The sequence below is a fragment of the Camelus ferus genome, chromosome 16 (genome assembly GCF_009834535.1).
Source record: "Camelus ferus isolate YT-003-E chromosome 16, BCGSAC_Cfer_1.0, whole genome shotgun sequence".
Taxonomy (NCBI): domain Eukaryota; kingdom Metazoa; phylum Chordata; class Mammalia; order Artiodactyla; family Camelidae; genus Camelus; species Camelus ferus.
Genome location: NC_045711.1, coordinates 21,755,039 through 21,768,417, shown reverse-complemented (window position 1 = coordinate 21,768,417; position 13,379 = coordinate 21,755,039). Strand labels below are relative to the sequence as shown.

The 13,379-nt window shown below is 59.1% G+C and overlaps 1 protein-coding gene across 5 annotated transcripts in view; it reads right to left on the bottom strand.

Annotated features, from left to right (window-relative positions):
* Window positions 1-13,379, bottom strand: part of TBC1D16 (TBC1 domain family member 16) — a 74,818-nt gene that overhangs the window by 49,007 nt on the left and 12,432 nt on the right. For 3 of the 5 annotated variants that reach the window (XM_032456681.1, XM_032456683.1, XM_032456685.1), the window contains exons 2-3: window positions 11,215-11,454; window positions 7,682-8,279 (exon numbers count right to left, since the gene is read on the bottom strand). In XM_032456681.1, the coding sequence (XP_032312572.1) occupies window positions 7,682-8,279; window positions 11,215-11,392 (776 nt within the window). In that variant the 5' untranslated portion in view covers window positions 11,393-11,454. Of the gene's footprint in view, window positions 1-7,681; window positions 8,280-11,214; window positions 11,455-13,379 lie in introns of those variants that run through there. The other 2 variants (XM_032456682.1, XM_032456684.1) reach the window with 2 other exon arrangements.

The window sequence follows — 13,379 nt, the reverse complement described above, 5'->3', positions numbered from 1 at the left end:
TGGCCCCAAGGAACAGCGGGGGCCCCAGGAGCGGGAAAAGGCAGGAGCATCCTCCCTGGGCCTTCAGAGGGGGCCCGGCTCTGCCGACACCCTGACTGAGGGCTTCTGGCCTCCAGAACTGTGAGAATCCACCTCCGTTGTTCTAAGCTGCCCGGTTTGCAGTCCTTTGTTTTGGCGGCTCCGGGAAGTTAACACAAAGCACTTAGAATCAGGCTGGCACACTGGTAGGTGCTATAAAAGTGCCACCTTCATTTTTATCACCCCGGTAAACTCTGCACTGAGTCCTCTGTGGCGCGCTTTCAGTCACAGCATCGCTTTGTCCTCATGATGGCCCCATTTAACAGATGAGGAAGCGGAGGCACAGAGATCAAACACCTTGCCAAGCTCATGCCCCAGGCATCACGGCAGGGCTTGGTTCACATCTGGACATCTGACCGTGGAGCTCGCCTGGTCCAGCCAGCCTGCCCCATCCTGCCCCAGACAGTGTGTCTGAGCCAAACAGCCGCCCTGAGTCTCACATCAAAGGACTGGGCACTGTCGAGACCCAGCCTGAATTCCCTGGCAGCCCCTCCAAGCTCCTGGAGCCAGTGGCAGCCGCCTGCCAACGCACTTCCAGAGCCGTGGGGCAGACGGCAAAGGGCCCTCAGCCCCAGGCAGTGCCTGGCTTCCTCCCCTGGCAGGGAGGCTCCCGGGCTGTTTCCAGCCTGGAGGCTGTGGACCGGTCCAAGGGCTCAGTTCTGCCAGCTGCCCTTCTCGGAGTGGCTTCCTTCGGACCCCTGGTATCAGCCACCCCCCAGGCACAGGGGAGCAGCGGGTGACTACCACCTTGACTAGGGGGGTGGCGGGCGGGCGGCAGAGTAGGCAGGCGGGGGTCGTGGAGGGAGAGATGCCGGCACAGAGTCTGCCGAGTGCTACAGAAACACAAGACAAGATTTGTCTTCACGACACACAGAACAGATTGCAGGGTGTCGGGAGATGGGATGTTTTAAAGAAATAAATCTCAGCTCCCGGTTACAGAAGCACAAACAAACCCAAACAACAGATCTTTGGAAGCTGCCAGCTTCCCCGCTGCCAGGCTGCTGCTGGGGGCCCCGAAGGGGTGAGGGTGGGTGTTCCCGGAGCATCCTCGGGGCATCCGCAGCACCTGGGCTGGCCCACAACCGGGCTCAGAGGTATCTTACTGAAATTTGGGGGGGCAGGGGGTGCACCCCGCCAGCACTGGGCCATCCCATCTCTCACCAACTCCTGGCGACTCCACCTCCTCTCTCTCTCCAGAACCCATTCACGCCTCAGTGCTCCATCCCATGGCTGTCCTGGGGGGTGGCAGCCCCTGGCCCCTCCCGATGAGCCCCCTCCTTGTCTTCCTAGGGCCCGTCCTCTGCCCCCCCCCTCGGCCCCACCCCTGCTCCCCACCTCTGGGAGAGCGCTCTGGATGGGAAAGCGAGAAAGGCGTCCCCCTCATCCGTACCACACTCCTGCAGTTTCCGTCCTCTCCCGTTTCGGGTTGGACCTCTCACTCCCGCTGGCTCGCCCACCTGCCCTGAGATGCTTGGACAGAAGAGGAGCGGCAAGGCTATTTATGAAAACCGCCCAAAGCGACTAAGAATCTCACGGTACAGTCTGCCCCTCACCACGCTTCAGGCGACCCTGGACGACACCCTCCGGGCCCCTCGTGGCAGCCCCGCGGCAACGACACTCAGCACCCGGACCTGGCCCGCTGAGCTCACTGGCTCCGGGTCCTGCTCCGCGGCTGGATTCTCCCCAGAGCCGGGTGGGGCGAGCAGGACCAGTTACACCAGCAATGACTAGAAGGTATGAATAATTCAGCCTTTACCGCCGATACTCTGGTGTCATCCAGCCTTCTCCTCCTAAAGGCAAAAAGCACTTAAGATGCCATTTATTTCAGCCTGGCTCCCTCTGTCCCTCTGCAGGTGGGCGCTGGCATGCTGTCACGGTAACTGCCCTCGGGCCTGGCTCCTCACTGGCTTCTGCCCGTGACCCCTCCTGCCACCCACCCCCCAGGAAACTAGCCCCTGCGTGGGGGCTGGGGGCACCTGTTCACTCATTCTGGTCTTTTCCCCTTTTCCTCTTGACAGAGCGTTCTGAGGGGCTACTCTGCCAAGAGGACAATTACACCCTCCACGCCCCTCCTGGCCCTGCGGGGCCAGCATGCGCGCCCTCACCACGCGCGCCCTCACCACCCGTGCCCCCTCACCACCCGCGCCCCCACCACCCGCGCCCCCACCACCCGCGCCCCCACCACGCGCGCCCCCGCCACGCGCGCCCCACCACCACGCGCTCCCCCCACCACGCGCTCCACCCCACCACGCGCGCCCCCACCACGCGCGCCCCCCACCACGCGCGCCCCCTCACCACCCGCGCCCCCACCACGCGCGCCCCCTCACCACCCGCGCCCCCACCACGCGCCCCCCACCACCACCCGCGCCCCCACCACGCGCGCCCCCACCACGCGCGCCCCCACCACCCGCGGCCCCACCACGCGCGCCCCCACCACGCGCGCCCTCACCACGCGCGCCCCCTCACCACGAGCGCCCCCACCACGCGCGCCCCCCCCACCCGCGCCCTCACCACCCGTGCCCTGACCACCCGTGCCCTGACCACCCATGCCGACTGAAACTCACACTTGTTGAAGGGGAATAAACTTAAAGTCCAGTTGCTCAGTTGCCAAAGCCACACGTCCAGGGTTCCATAGCCACACGTGGCTAGCAGCTACTGGACTGGGCAGCCCTCATGACCACAGAAAGTTCTATAGGACGGCACTGGTCCAGACGACCAGTAAGTCTCACGGAAATGCAACAGTGCAAGGCAGCATACACCAAATGCCACACAAACGAGAGGCTGGGAAAAGAGGCAGGAGCTCTGCAGGGCAGGTGGGGGCCACAGAGGAGACCCACAGAGGAGACCCAGTCGGCTGGGGTCTCAACAGTAGGGGGACAGTGCTCTACCTGGAGGGCGGCCAGGAAGGGGAAGTCTGCTGGGACCCACCGGCCGAAACGCGGTGAGCAAGGTTAAGGAGGAGACGGAAGTCGGGAGGCAGCTGCACATCCCGGCGGGACTCCGAGGGCCAGTGCTCCGCGCCACCCCCACGGCCGAGCCTGGCTCTCCTGGACCTGAGTCGGGGCTGGCTGGACCACTGCACCAGGGACGCCACGGCGAGAGGCCCCATGTCGAAAGGCACCCAGCCCGTCCTGTAACCTGAATGCCACCCTTTCCTTGGGACAGCTGCCCTGAACAAACACCAGTAATGACAAGAGGATGGAGGGAATAAGAGGAGAACTCGCACACGTTTACCCTGGGGGGTGGGAGCACCGATGACGACGACTCTGGGGACAAGGGTGGCTGGCCGGTGGCATCAGCTTCACTGGAAGGCCCTCACACAGCCCTAGGGGGCTTGTTAATGTCTCATTAACAAGCATGCAAGACAGCAGACAAGGGGGAGCTATGCAGGCGTTTAACTGGCTATTTTTAAAACTTGTTGTCATCATAAGATTAATAGAATTACAGTGTGACATTTCTGAAACATGAGAAAAGAAAAAAAATGACACGTAAGCACACTGTCCTAACATACTGGCAAGCTTCCTTTCAGTCGTGCTGCCTGGTACGGTAGTCACACGTGCCTCTTAAATTTACCTCCATCAATGTTATGTAAAATCAAAAATTCATCACCGGAGCCACTAGCCACCTTTCAAGTGTTCCCTAGCCGAGTAAGGCAGTGTCGCTCCCTCGAAGGCACAGATCTAGAAAGTTCCACTGAGCTCGGGTAGCCTCACTCATGCCCCAGGCCTTCCCATGGATGCCAATCAAAATGTGCACGTCATTTGCTACCTGCTTTGTTTCTGATACACATGAACTTCCACGCTGCAGCACAGCCTTTACAAATACTGCACATTCTTCCGTCTGGTAATTCCAAGGTCCTGAGCCTTTTGGGGAGTCGGAGGACGCCCCCTCCTCAGGAAAATGCACACCCATCACCACTCATGTAGCAAGTAGCGTCGACCTCAGGAGGCTCTCCGGCCCCCATTAGATCCCTTGGATCTGGAAGATGAATCGTAATGGATGAATCCTCTAGATTCTTCTCCTTTTTCCTCCATGATAAAGAATAGAATGATGAACATCTTCATGCAAACGTGCTTAATGTCTCTGTAATTTAGATTATTTCTTAGGATGAGCTCTGGAAGAGCCCTTTTGATTTGGGGAGGAGGAGCTGTGTTTCATACATATCGCTGCACACTTCCCCAAGGCGGGGGGCAACTGACATGTCATATGGGGGTTAGGTGACACCCTCACCCAACTGGCCCTTGAGACTGGACTGGGTACCTTTCTGGACAGAAATGAATGACAGGCTGGCCACTGACCTTGCCTGCTGGTCATCCTCACCTTCATCGCAGTCCAAAGCTTTGATTTCTGACCCCATGGAAGGCCTGGGACTAAGAGAGCCACAGACCCTCACTCCTGCTCCTAGAACTCAGACCTCAGTGAGACCAGGGCCCGTGATGGCGAGTCAGTGGCACAGCTCTCCTTGTCCATCCATCTCCCAATAGGACTCGGACATTCATAAGGTCAAGGGTTTCCAGCCATCACTGCTGGGGCTGGGGTGGCCATGGCAGGTGGCCTTACCACCCAGGGATGAGTCCATGCCTGGCCATACACCACAGGTAGCACACAAAGGGGCACTGCCGTTCTAACCACTCGGCCCTCTGTGAGCCGCCTGCCACATGACGAAATGCCTGGGGGGCTCCTGGCCGGGGGGGCTGCTCTTCCTCCTCTCCCTTCCCAGCCACAAGCTCAGCCTCCACATGTAGTTCTTCGGTTCTGCCACCAGAGGGATCCCGCGAGCCTGCCTGCCTGCTCCCCTCCTGGGGACCAATTCCAAGTTAAATTAGGAGCCTCCACCTGCAGCCGCTATGGCCACATTCAAATCCCAGAAGACAAGCTCCCTGCAGGGTGTCTGGTCCAGTGGATGACGGCACTTCGGGACCTCGCCCCAGACTCCCTCTGCCCGAAGCACAAGGCCCACGCCCCTCTCCCTGTGGTCCCAGCCACAGGGACAGTTATCAATCCCTGCCGCACTGGGAGTGCCCTGGGGAGTTCAGACACTGCCCATGGCAGGCCCCAGCCCAGCCATTCTGGTTCAGTCGGTCTGGGTGCAGCCGGGGCACCAGGAGCCTTCAAAGCTGCCCGGGGCATCCTCACTTTTCACCAGGCTGGGAACGCCAGCGTCCAGTACAACTGACCATTTAGTCCAGCTTTCCAGGCCCACCACCAGGAGGGAGCAGAGGAGCACCCGCTTTGCTTCCAGGGGCTCGGCTGTGGTGGGGACACAAAACTGCAACTCAGCTCCAAGAGAAAGCAGCAAGTAAACGTGCACTATAGGATTCCAGGACCCACCCAGCCCCTTTCAGAATCCATGTCTGCTTTTCTTTCTTTTTAAGCTCCCAGCCACCTGTCAAGCACGGCTGGGTAGGGAACCAGGGGGTCTCCATGTAATACCTCTCATGTTTCCTGAAACAGGTTATTTCTACATCAACCCCCAACAGAAGCACATGCTCCCGGGGGTCAGGAGCCACCCCATTCCATCTTGCCCCAGCCCAAAGCCTTGGCTGAACTGGACTGATGGGGCCAGAAGAGTAAGCAATATGGAATTGCTGGGGCTCCATGGCTAGGGAGGGACTGCCCTGATGACACCGCAGTCTTCCGAGCGCGCCCAGGAGCTGCCGCACTGTCTGTTAGGCAGCTCTACGCAGACACACGACCCCTAAACCACACTGGGTGGAGCAGGGAGCTGAAGGTAAAACTAGGGCTCCCAAAGCATGACCACAGGAGGGACTCGTGACGGGGCGGCCAAACTCCCACACCTGACAGCCACCGCCCAGCTCTGCTCAGAAGTCTGCACACAGTACAGAATAATGCTCCCAAATCCACCCTCAGGGGGAAATCGTTGGGAATATTAGCCAGCCATAAAAATGAACGAAGTCCTGACACACTTGGACGGGCCTCGAGAACATTATGCTCGGTGAAGGGAGCCAGACACAAAAGGACACAAGTTTCAAGATCCCACTGGTGTGAAATGTCCAGAATAGGCAAATTCATAGAGACAGAAAGTGGGTTCGTGGTTTCAGGGGCTGAGGGAGGGGGATGGGGAGGGGCCGGCAACGTGGCACCACTAGGGGGAGCTCTGACCGCGCCCCGCCAGCAGCGGGACCCAGGGGAGGCCTTGAGTTTCCTTCCCAGCCTGATTCCCTGATCAGAAAAAAACACAAGGCTCAGTGAACCGCATCGGGCACTGGAGTCCTCGGACACAGCTGACCGCTTTTCTTACACACGCCCTCCAGTCCTTGAGACAAATGTGAGCTCACCCTCGGGCTTCAATGGACCATACCTACGAAAACAGGAAAGAATCCATCTCAGATTCCTTCCCACTGGAGCCAGCAAAGCGTTCCGCATTCCTCTGCCCGCTCCTTGTCTCCCGGGCTTGTATCAGTGTCGGGTCTCATATAGACCCAGCTGGGCTCAAATCTGGCTCAACTCCCATACTGGCTGGGTGACCTCCAGCAAGTTCCTTAACCTCTCTGAGCCTCGCTTTCCCATTCTATACACAGGAGTTATGTTAGGACCCACCTCACAGGGTGTGGGTGGTTGTGAGCATAAGAATAAGTAATCCATGGCACACACACCCAGTGTCCAGGCAAAGCTGGGACCACGCCCGCTCGCATCACAAGCTCAGTGATTGTGCACTGACTGTTTGTGATGTCAGTGCTTACTGTCATCATCGTCACCACTGTTAGCCTGGAAGTCTAATGAGAGCAAAGACCACAGCAGAGCATGGGAAGGGGCTGCAGAAGTCAGAGGTGGCCCATCCCGCACCTGCTTAGCTGCTCTGGGCTATCGCAAGCCCATGGTTCATGAGCCCTGTGCACACCCACTTCTGTGAGGCCTTGAGGACCCCTAACAACACTGCATGGTGGCTAACAAGGCATTATGACAACCCTCCCCCATTGGGGAGGGTGCAGGTACCACTGCTGCCCCTCCTGGCCCCTGCGTGTGTGGCCTGGGCCCGCGAGCCCACCGTGTCCGGGCATCTGGCTCCGCTGGGCTCTCGGGCTGTAGAGTAAATGCTGCCATCTCCCCTGAGGCTGTGCTCCAGCCTCACGCAGCTTGCAGGTGTGAGAGATTGCAAGGCTCGGGACCCCTCGGGCGGGATGGGCCACGTGCCTGGCTTGGCCACAGGCAGAGCACAGAGCCTGCTGGAGACCAGGCCTCCCTCACAAGCCCTCTGCTGTCACCCAGGCCTCCCAAGCTTGCCCGGGGGTTGTGGCCAACCACCTCCTGCCCGCCCAGCGCACAAGACGCCAGGACTCCCGGGGGCCTGGCCCCGGGGGGGTTTGGTCTGCGTTATGCCAAGGTCAGACCTGGCGGGGACTGCTCAGTCCTAGGGAAGGGGAGAGAAGGAGGCGGGAACCCCCAGCTCCCCACCCCAGGCTGCACGTCCAGCACAGTCCCCTAGGGTGGCGTGAAGTCGGGGACAGCGTGCGGAGGCTCTGACATGGGGAGAGCCGGGCGCGGGCGGGACGCGACGCCTGTCCTCAGCGCTCAGTGAGCAGAGCAGGGCCACGTGCATGGCTCGCGGCCCCAGAGAAGAGGGTCGGAGCCGGGAACTCACCCACTCTCGCTCTCCAGGAACACGGAGCTGCTGCTCTCCGCCAGCGCCGCGCTGATGGGCGAGAGGCAGAAGGGCGAAGAGAAGGCCTCCGAGTCCGAGTCGAAGGAGCTGGCCCTGCTCACGCCCTCGGCCGACAGCTCCAAGGAGCCCTCCTCCTCGCCGGCCTCCGGCCGCGACTCCCGGCCCTCTTCCGTCCCGTCCTGCGAACTGACCGCCGACAAGATTCCCGAGTCGCTGTGGGCTGGCTGCGAGGCCGGGAGCGGGCCGTCCACCCCCAGGCCCGGGGCCAGCTTCTCCCCGTCCTCGGGCGAGGGGCTGATGTGCTCCGGGTCCCGGATGCTCTGGGCCGCCACCAGGATGTCCTCGTCTCTGGGGGTCATGGTGGACCTGGGCTCCGTGGGGGACGGCTGGTGGGGGGCCCCTGAGCTGGGGGTGCGCCGGCCCCGGGGGCGGGGAGCCTTGCGCACCGGGGAGCTCTCTGGGGTGATGTAGCGCAGCGCCTCCTCGTCCTGCTTCTGGATCCGGGAGTTGGGGACCCATGCGAGGATGAGGGTGGCCCCCAGAAGCTCATCCTTCTCCATGTACAAGCACAGGTAGCCTGTGAGGGGTCAGGAGGACAGGGGGTTGGGGGTCCTGCCGGCCGTGCCTCTGGCTGGTTTCTCACAGGAGCCACAGCTTAGTAAAAGTGTGGGGGTGTGCAGACCAGCCGGGCTCCAGACACAAGAAAACACCCGAGGGACACAGCTGATCATGGGATGGATGAAAGCTGTGGGCACTTTCTAAGCACACACACAGCAGATCCAAGGGGCCCGGGCCCTCATGCAGCATCCCGCCCTGTGCTCTCCCTCCCGCTCTCGCTCGGAGCCCCACCCTGTCCACCGACTGGGGGCCCCGGAGCTTCCGCACCGCCACCAGCCGCCCCATCTGGGTGAGCTCGGGCAGCCGGGGGGGAGCGCAGGGGCCCAGGAGCCCCGTGGCGTCACGGCCTCCCCGCAGTCTCAGGAGTGACGCAGCCTACGGATTTGACTGCTAAGTCAGAACAGGAGTCAGCCCAAGATGAGTGGCGTTTGGGCCTTTTCCAGTTGGCTGTATCTTCCTAGCATTTCTTCTCTAACGCTGCTTTTTGGAAGAAGGGGCCATCTTCGATGTCACGCCCTGGACTGCTGACAAAGACGAGGAGCAACTTCTCCAGGGCCGCAGTGTGAGAGGGCCCTCCCGGCCCCCGAGTGCTCAGGCTGGGGGAGGGCGGCCTTTCTCCTGCAGCACCGTTTCAGGATGTCCTGACGCCCGGGCCTACTGCACCAAGTTCCCAGGCCTCCCGGTCTCTGTTCTGAGAACCCCCGGGGCCAAAGTGGGGCCCCTGCATGCCCCAGGGCTCGTCCTCGACCCTGAGTCCTTGGTACAGCTCCTACTACCAAAAGATGAGGCGAATGCAGGGGCTGCCAGCCAGCTGTGCAGAAGGGCAACGTTTGGCTGAGGCCAAGGGTCTCACACCCTCTCATCACATGGCTTTGGGTCGGGAAGAGAGCCTGAGACCTCTGCCCTCTTTCCCTCATCTTCTCTCACAGCAGGACGACACCAGAAGCCCTCCAAAATCTGCTGCTGTTCTTTTGTTTATGCCCGGAACACGTAACACCCTCAGACCCTAGCCTAGAAGCTCTGCCCCCAGCCCCTCGAGTCCTCGGAGTCAGCCCTGAGGTCAGGCTCCACAGGGTCACGGTGACACGCCACCCAGAACCTGGACCCCCTTCCAGAGCACCCTCCGGGACCAGGACCCTGGAATCTCCTGCCACACAGTCCAGTCTGCTTCCAGCGCCTGCTCGGGGCTTCCAACCTGAGCTGTAAGTGGGGGCCGTGGACGGAGCTGCGGTGCCACAGCAGAATGCCTGGGGCCCCTGTAGTGCAGGGAAGAGCCGAGGCTGGAAGCTGGCTCTCCTGCTTCGGAACCTGGAGGAGCCAATGATTCTAAATCTGCACCTAACTCTCCGGGCGACTATAAAGATATCAAGGCGAAAGGATAGAATGCTTTTCAAAGAGCTTGTTAGTGGGTGGGGAAGTAGCTCAGTGGCAATGTGTGTGCTTAGCATGCAGGAGGTCCTGGGTTCAATCCCCAGCACCACTATTAAAGGAAAAAAAATGGTATCAAAGAGCATACAGCCCAAGTGTGGGCTGGTGACATGTTGAAGATAATAAAAATTGCTATTTAAAAAAAGTTTATTAGCATGACTTAAACACCTTGTCTTTTTTAATTAATTTATTTAACGTTTTATTGACATAAAATTTGCATGCAGTGAAGTGCCCAGATCTGACCGTAATCCATAACTTTCAAATGTACCGACGTCTGGCGTGGGGCCTCTGTCTGGACTCAGGCGGGCCCCAGCCGGGCTGCAGGTGCACTGGGACTAGGGACCCAGAAGCACTCTTCAGCAGCCTGGGGAGGCCATGGGAAGAGTCCAGGGTCCTCACCCCACCTCCACCCCAGGCTGGGGTTGGGGAGCATCTCTGACCACAGGCCTCCTGGTCCAAGACAGAGGCCTGCCCAGGCTCTGGCTACTCTCATGAGGTTGTCATGCAAATTAAATAAAGCAATACATTTATTTATTGCAAGTCATTTGCAGAATGACAAAGGACCACACAGGCTTTGGGTATCACTAATCCGTCTTTTGTTTTTTAACCAATTTTTTCCCTCGGGGGAGGTAATTAGGTTTATTTACTTATTTATTCATTTTTTTAAAGGCACTACTGGGGATTGGACCCAGCACCTCATGCATACTAGGCACGCACTCTACCACTGAGCTCATGCCCTCCTCCTGAACCGGTCTTCCCGATGCTTCCTCGGGACAGCCAGGCTGAGGGACTCAGGAGTCGGTGCTGGGCTGCTGGGACCAGATCGAACACCCCCAGGCCACCTGAGCCCAGGGCTGTGGGCTGGAGAGTTCCAGAAAGGCCCAGGGCCATGCGGGGCTCCCTGCAGAGGGTCAGGAAAGGACCCTCCTCCATCTGCATCCCTACAGAGTCTGAGAGTTTTCTTCATGATTTTGAAACGGTGAATTAAAGGACAGAGGGTGCAGAGGATCTACGATTTCCATATCCCCTGATTCCCAGGTGGGCTTCACACCCCACTCGGACCTCACTCCCACCCTCTGGGCTGCAGGAAGGGGGCCTGGGGGAAAGCCCCCCATTAGGCAAGTTCCTGCAGAGGAGGATGCCCCTCCCCGCCACCGTGGGCAGGGGGCTCCCTTCTCCCAGCACCCCCGTAGTGCTTGACTGCCCTCTTCCACATGCAAAATACAGGCTAATTCCCCTTAAACTGTCCTCCCCCCAACTCCCACCCCCGCCTCCATCCCACCCCATCAAAGGTCACTGGCCTGCTTCCCAGATGGGGCAATTCGGGCAAACGGGGAGATGACCCAGGAGCCTTCCAAAGCTGGGGCTTGCGAACTTCAGCGAGATCAGCTAGCTCTCCCCAGGCCTGTGACCCCAGCTCTTCCTCTCCCAGCCTGTGCCCTGGGGCCTCCCCGTCCCAGGCTCACCTGGGTGGTGCTCTCCCAGCCCCTGCAGCCCCTCCGGTGGGTGCACACAGACATTGTTCTTGGAGAAGATGATCTCCCCATCCAGGACGGAGGGGGGCCCGCCGCCGCCACCCGGGGTGAGGGTCAGGAGGTCCGAGGCTTTGGAGGAGGCCCGGCGAAGGAGGCGGCCCAGAGACATTGCCGGGGGGGTGTTTCCATCCTCTGTGCACTTGGGCCCAGGCGGGGCTTGTCCAGACCTGCCTGGGTGAGGAAGAGAGAGGAGAGGCATGGCCCAAGGTCGTGGACTGGCACTGGGGCTGCTCCAGCCTCACACCAGTGGGCTCAGAACGGAAGCTGAGTGACCACAGAAGGGGTCCTGCTAACACAATGCCAGGCCATAAGGCCACAGAGAGGGCGAACTGAGTTCTCAGTGTGGCGCTATGGACACGTGGGGCCGGGTCATTCTTAGTGGGTAGGGGGGTGCTGCCCTGTGCACTGCAGGATGTTTTAAAGCATCCCTGGCTGGCCTCCATCCACAAGATGCCAGGAGCACCCCTTCCCACCATGACAGTGCGAAGTGTCTCCAGGGGGCAAAACTGCCCTTGAGAACTGATCTAGAAGACCCTGCTCCCACAGCGGCAATTTCCTAAAACCTCCAGGCTTTCTCTCTGCTCAGGGTTCACCCCGGTGCCCCTGCCTTCCTGGACTTCTCAGCTCTCTGCTGTGCTTCCCAGGGAAGGTCCTGGCTCCCCTTCCTCCTTCCCATCCTTCCCGCCTCCTCCACGGCCGCCGGCCTATGTGGCTGTCAACCCAAAGCCAGCCCGACATCCCGAAGCACACTGGCCGACTCAGCTGGGAAGGGTCGCAAGTGATTCATGAGGAACCCGAGTTTACATACAATTTATTCTTGAAAAAAATAAACTAGAAATCAAAGGTTCAGATCCAGAAGATCTACAGAACTCTTAAAGATTCTCTGCAAAAAGGAGCAATATCCCAGCAGAAAAATCTGGACTCACAGACGGGGAAACGGAAGGACTGGGAATATGAAATGAAAAAGCAACTCTAATTCCAGCAAAAGCAAAACAAAGAGCCAGGCAGCAGTTACGTGGATCAACCAGACGTTCCCATCAAAGGGGCTCAGGAGGGCCACCAACCAAGCTGGGAGTGGGACGACTGCACACATGATGTGCAAATGAAAAGATGCGTGTACAGCTACTTCCCAGTCAGAGGTCACGGATGTCCGAGACTCGGGCCACGCTGGGCCGGGGGCAGGCCAGCCTCGGGGCCGGGTGTGGGGCTCAGATGGGAGCACCACAGAGGAGCTGCAACTCAATCTCTCGGAAAAAAACAAGAAAGACTTGAAGTCAATGTAATCCAAGCATCGATTGGAAATGGATAAACACGGTGAGGTCCATCCGTGTGATGGATTATTATTCAGCCTTAAGAAGGAGGGAAACTCTGACACCTGCTACCACATGGATGAACCTTGAGGACACTGTGCTCAGTGAAGTAAGCCAGACACAAAGGGACAAATACTGTTGAATTCCACTTATATGAGGTCCCTAGAATAGTCAAATTCATAGAGACAGAAAGTAGAATGGTGGGCGCCAGGGGCTGGGGACGGGAGTGAGTGTTTAATGGGGACAGACTTTTCGTTTGGGAAGATGAAGACGTTCTGGAGGCAGATGGGAGTGAAGGTTGCACAACACTGTGAATGTACCTAATGCTACTGAACTGTGCACCTAAAAGTGGTTAGGATGGTAAATTTTATGTCATGTGTTTTTACCACAATAAAATTTTTTTGAATTATCAACAGGTGGAGGTTCTCAGGGTATATTATATTGTTCTTTGAATTTTCTGCATTTTGTACACTTCCCTCCACATCCAGAGCTGATTTAGGATGTTCCCTAAATGGAGTTCTTTCTGCCTCCAGCACTCGGACAGGCTCTTGGGGCAGAGGGCAGGGGCTGGGGGTCCGGTGGGCTCAGCAGGGGAGGGGCGGTCTCACTGTCCTGGGACCACGCGGCTCAAGGCTGGACCCCCAGCCGCTTCTGGCTTTCTGGGTGCCCCTCCATGGCCCCCAGCTCTGATCTCCCGTCTCCCACGGCTCCATGTTCCAGTTGCCTTCGTGGCTGCTAACTCCCAAACACAGCATCCTTCCCACAGCTCCTTGTTGGCCCAAGAGC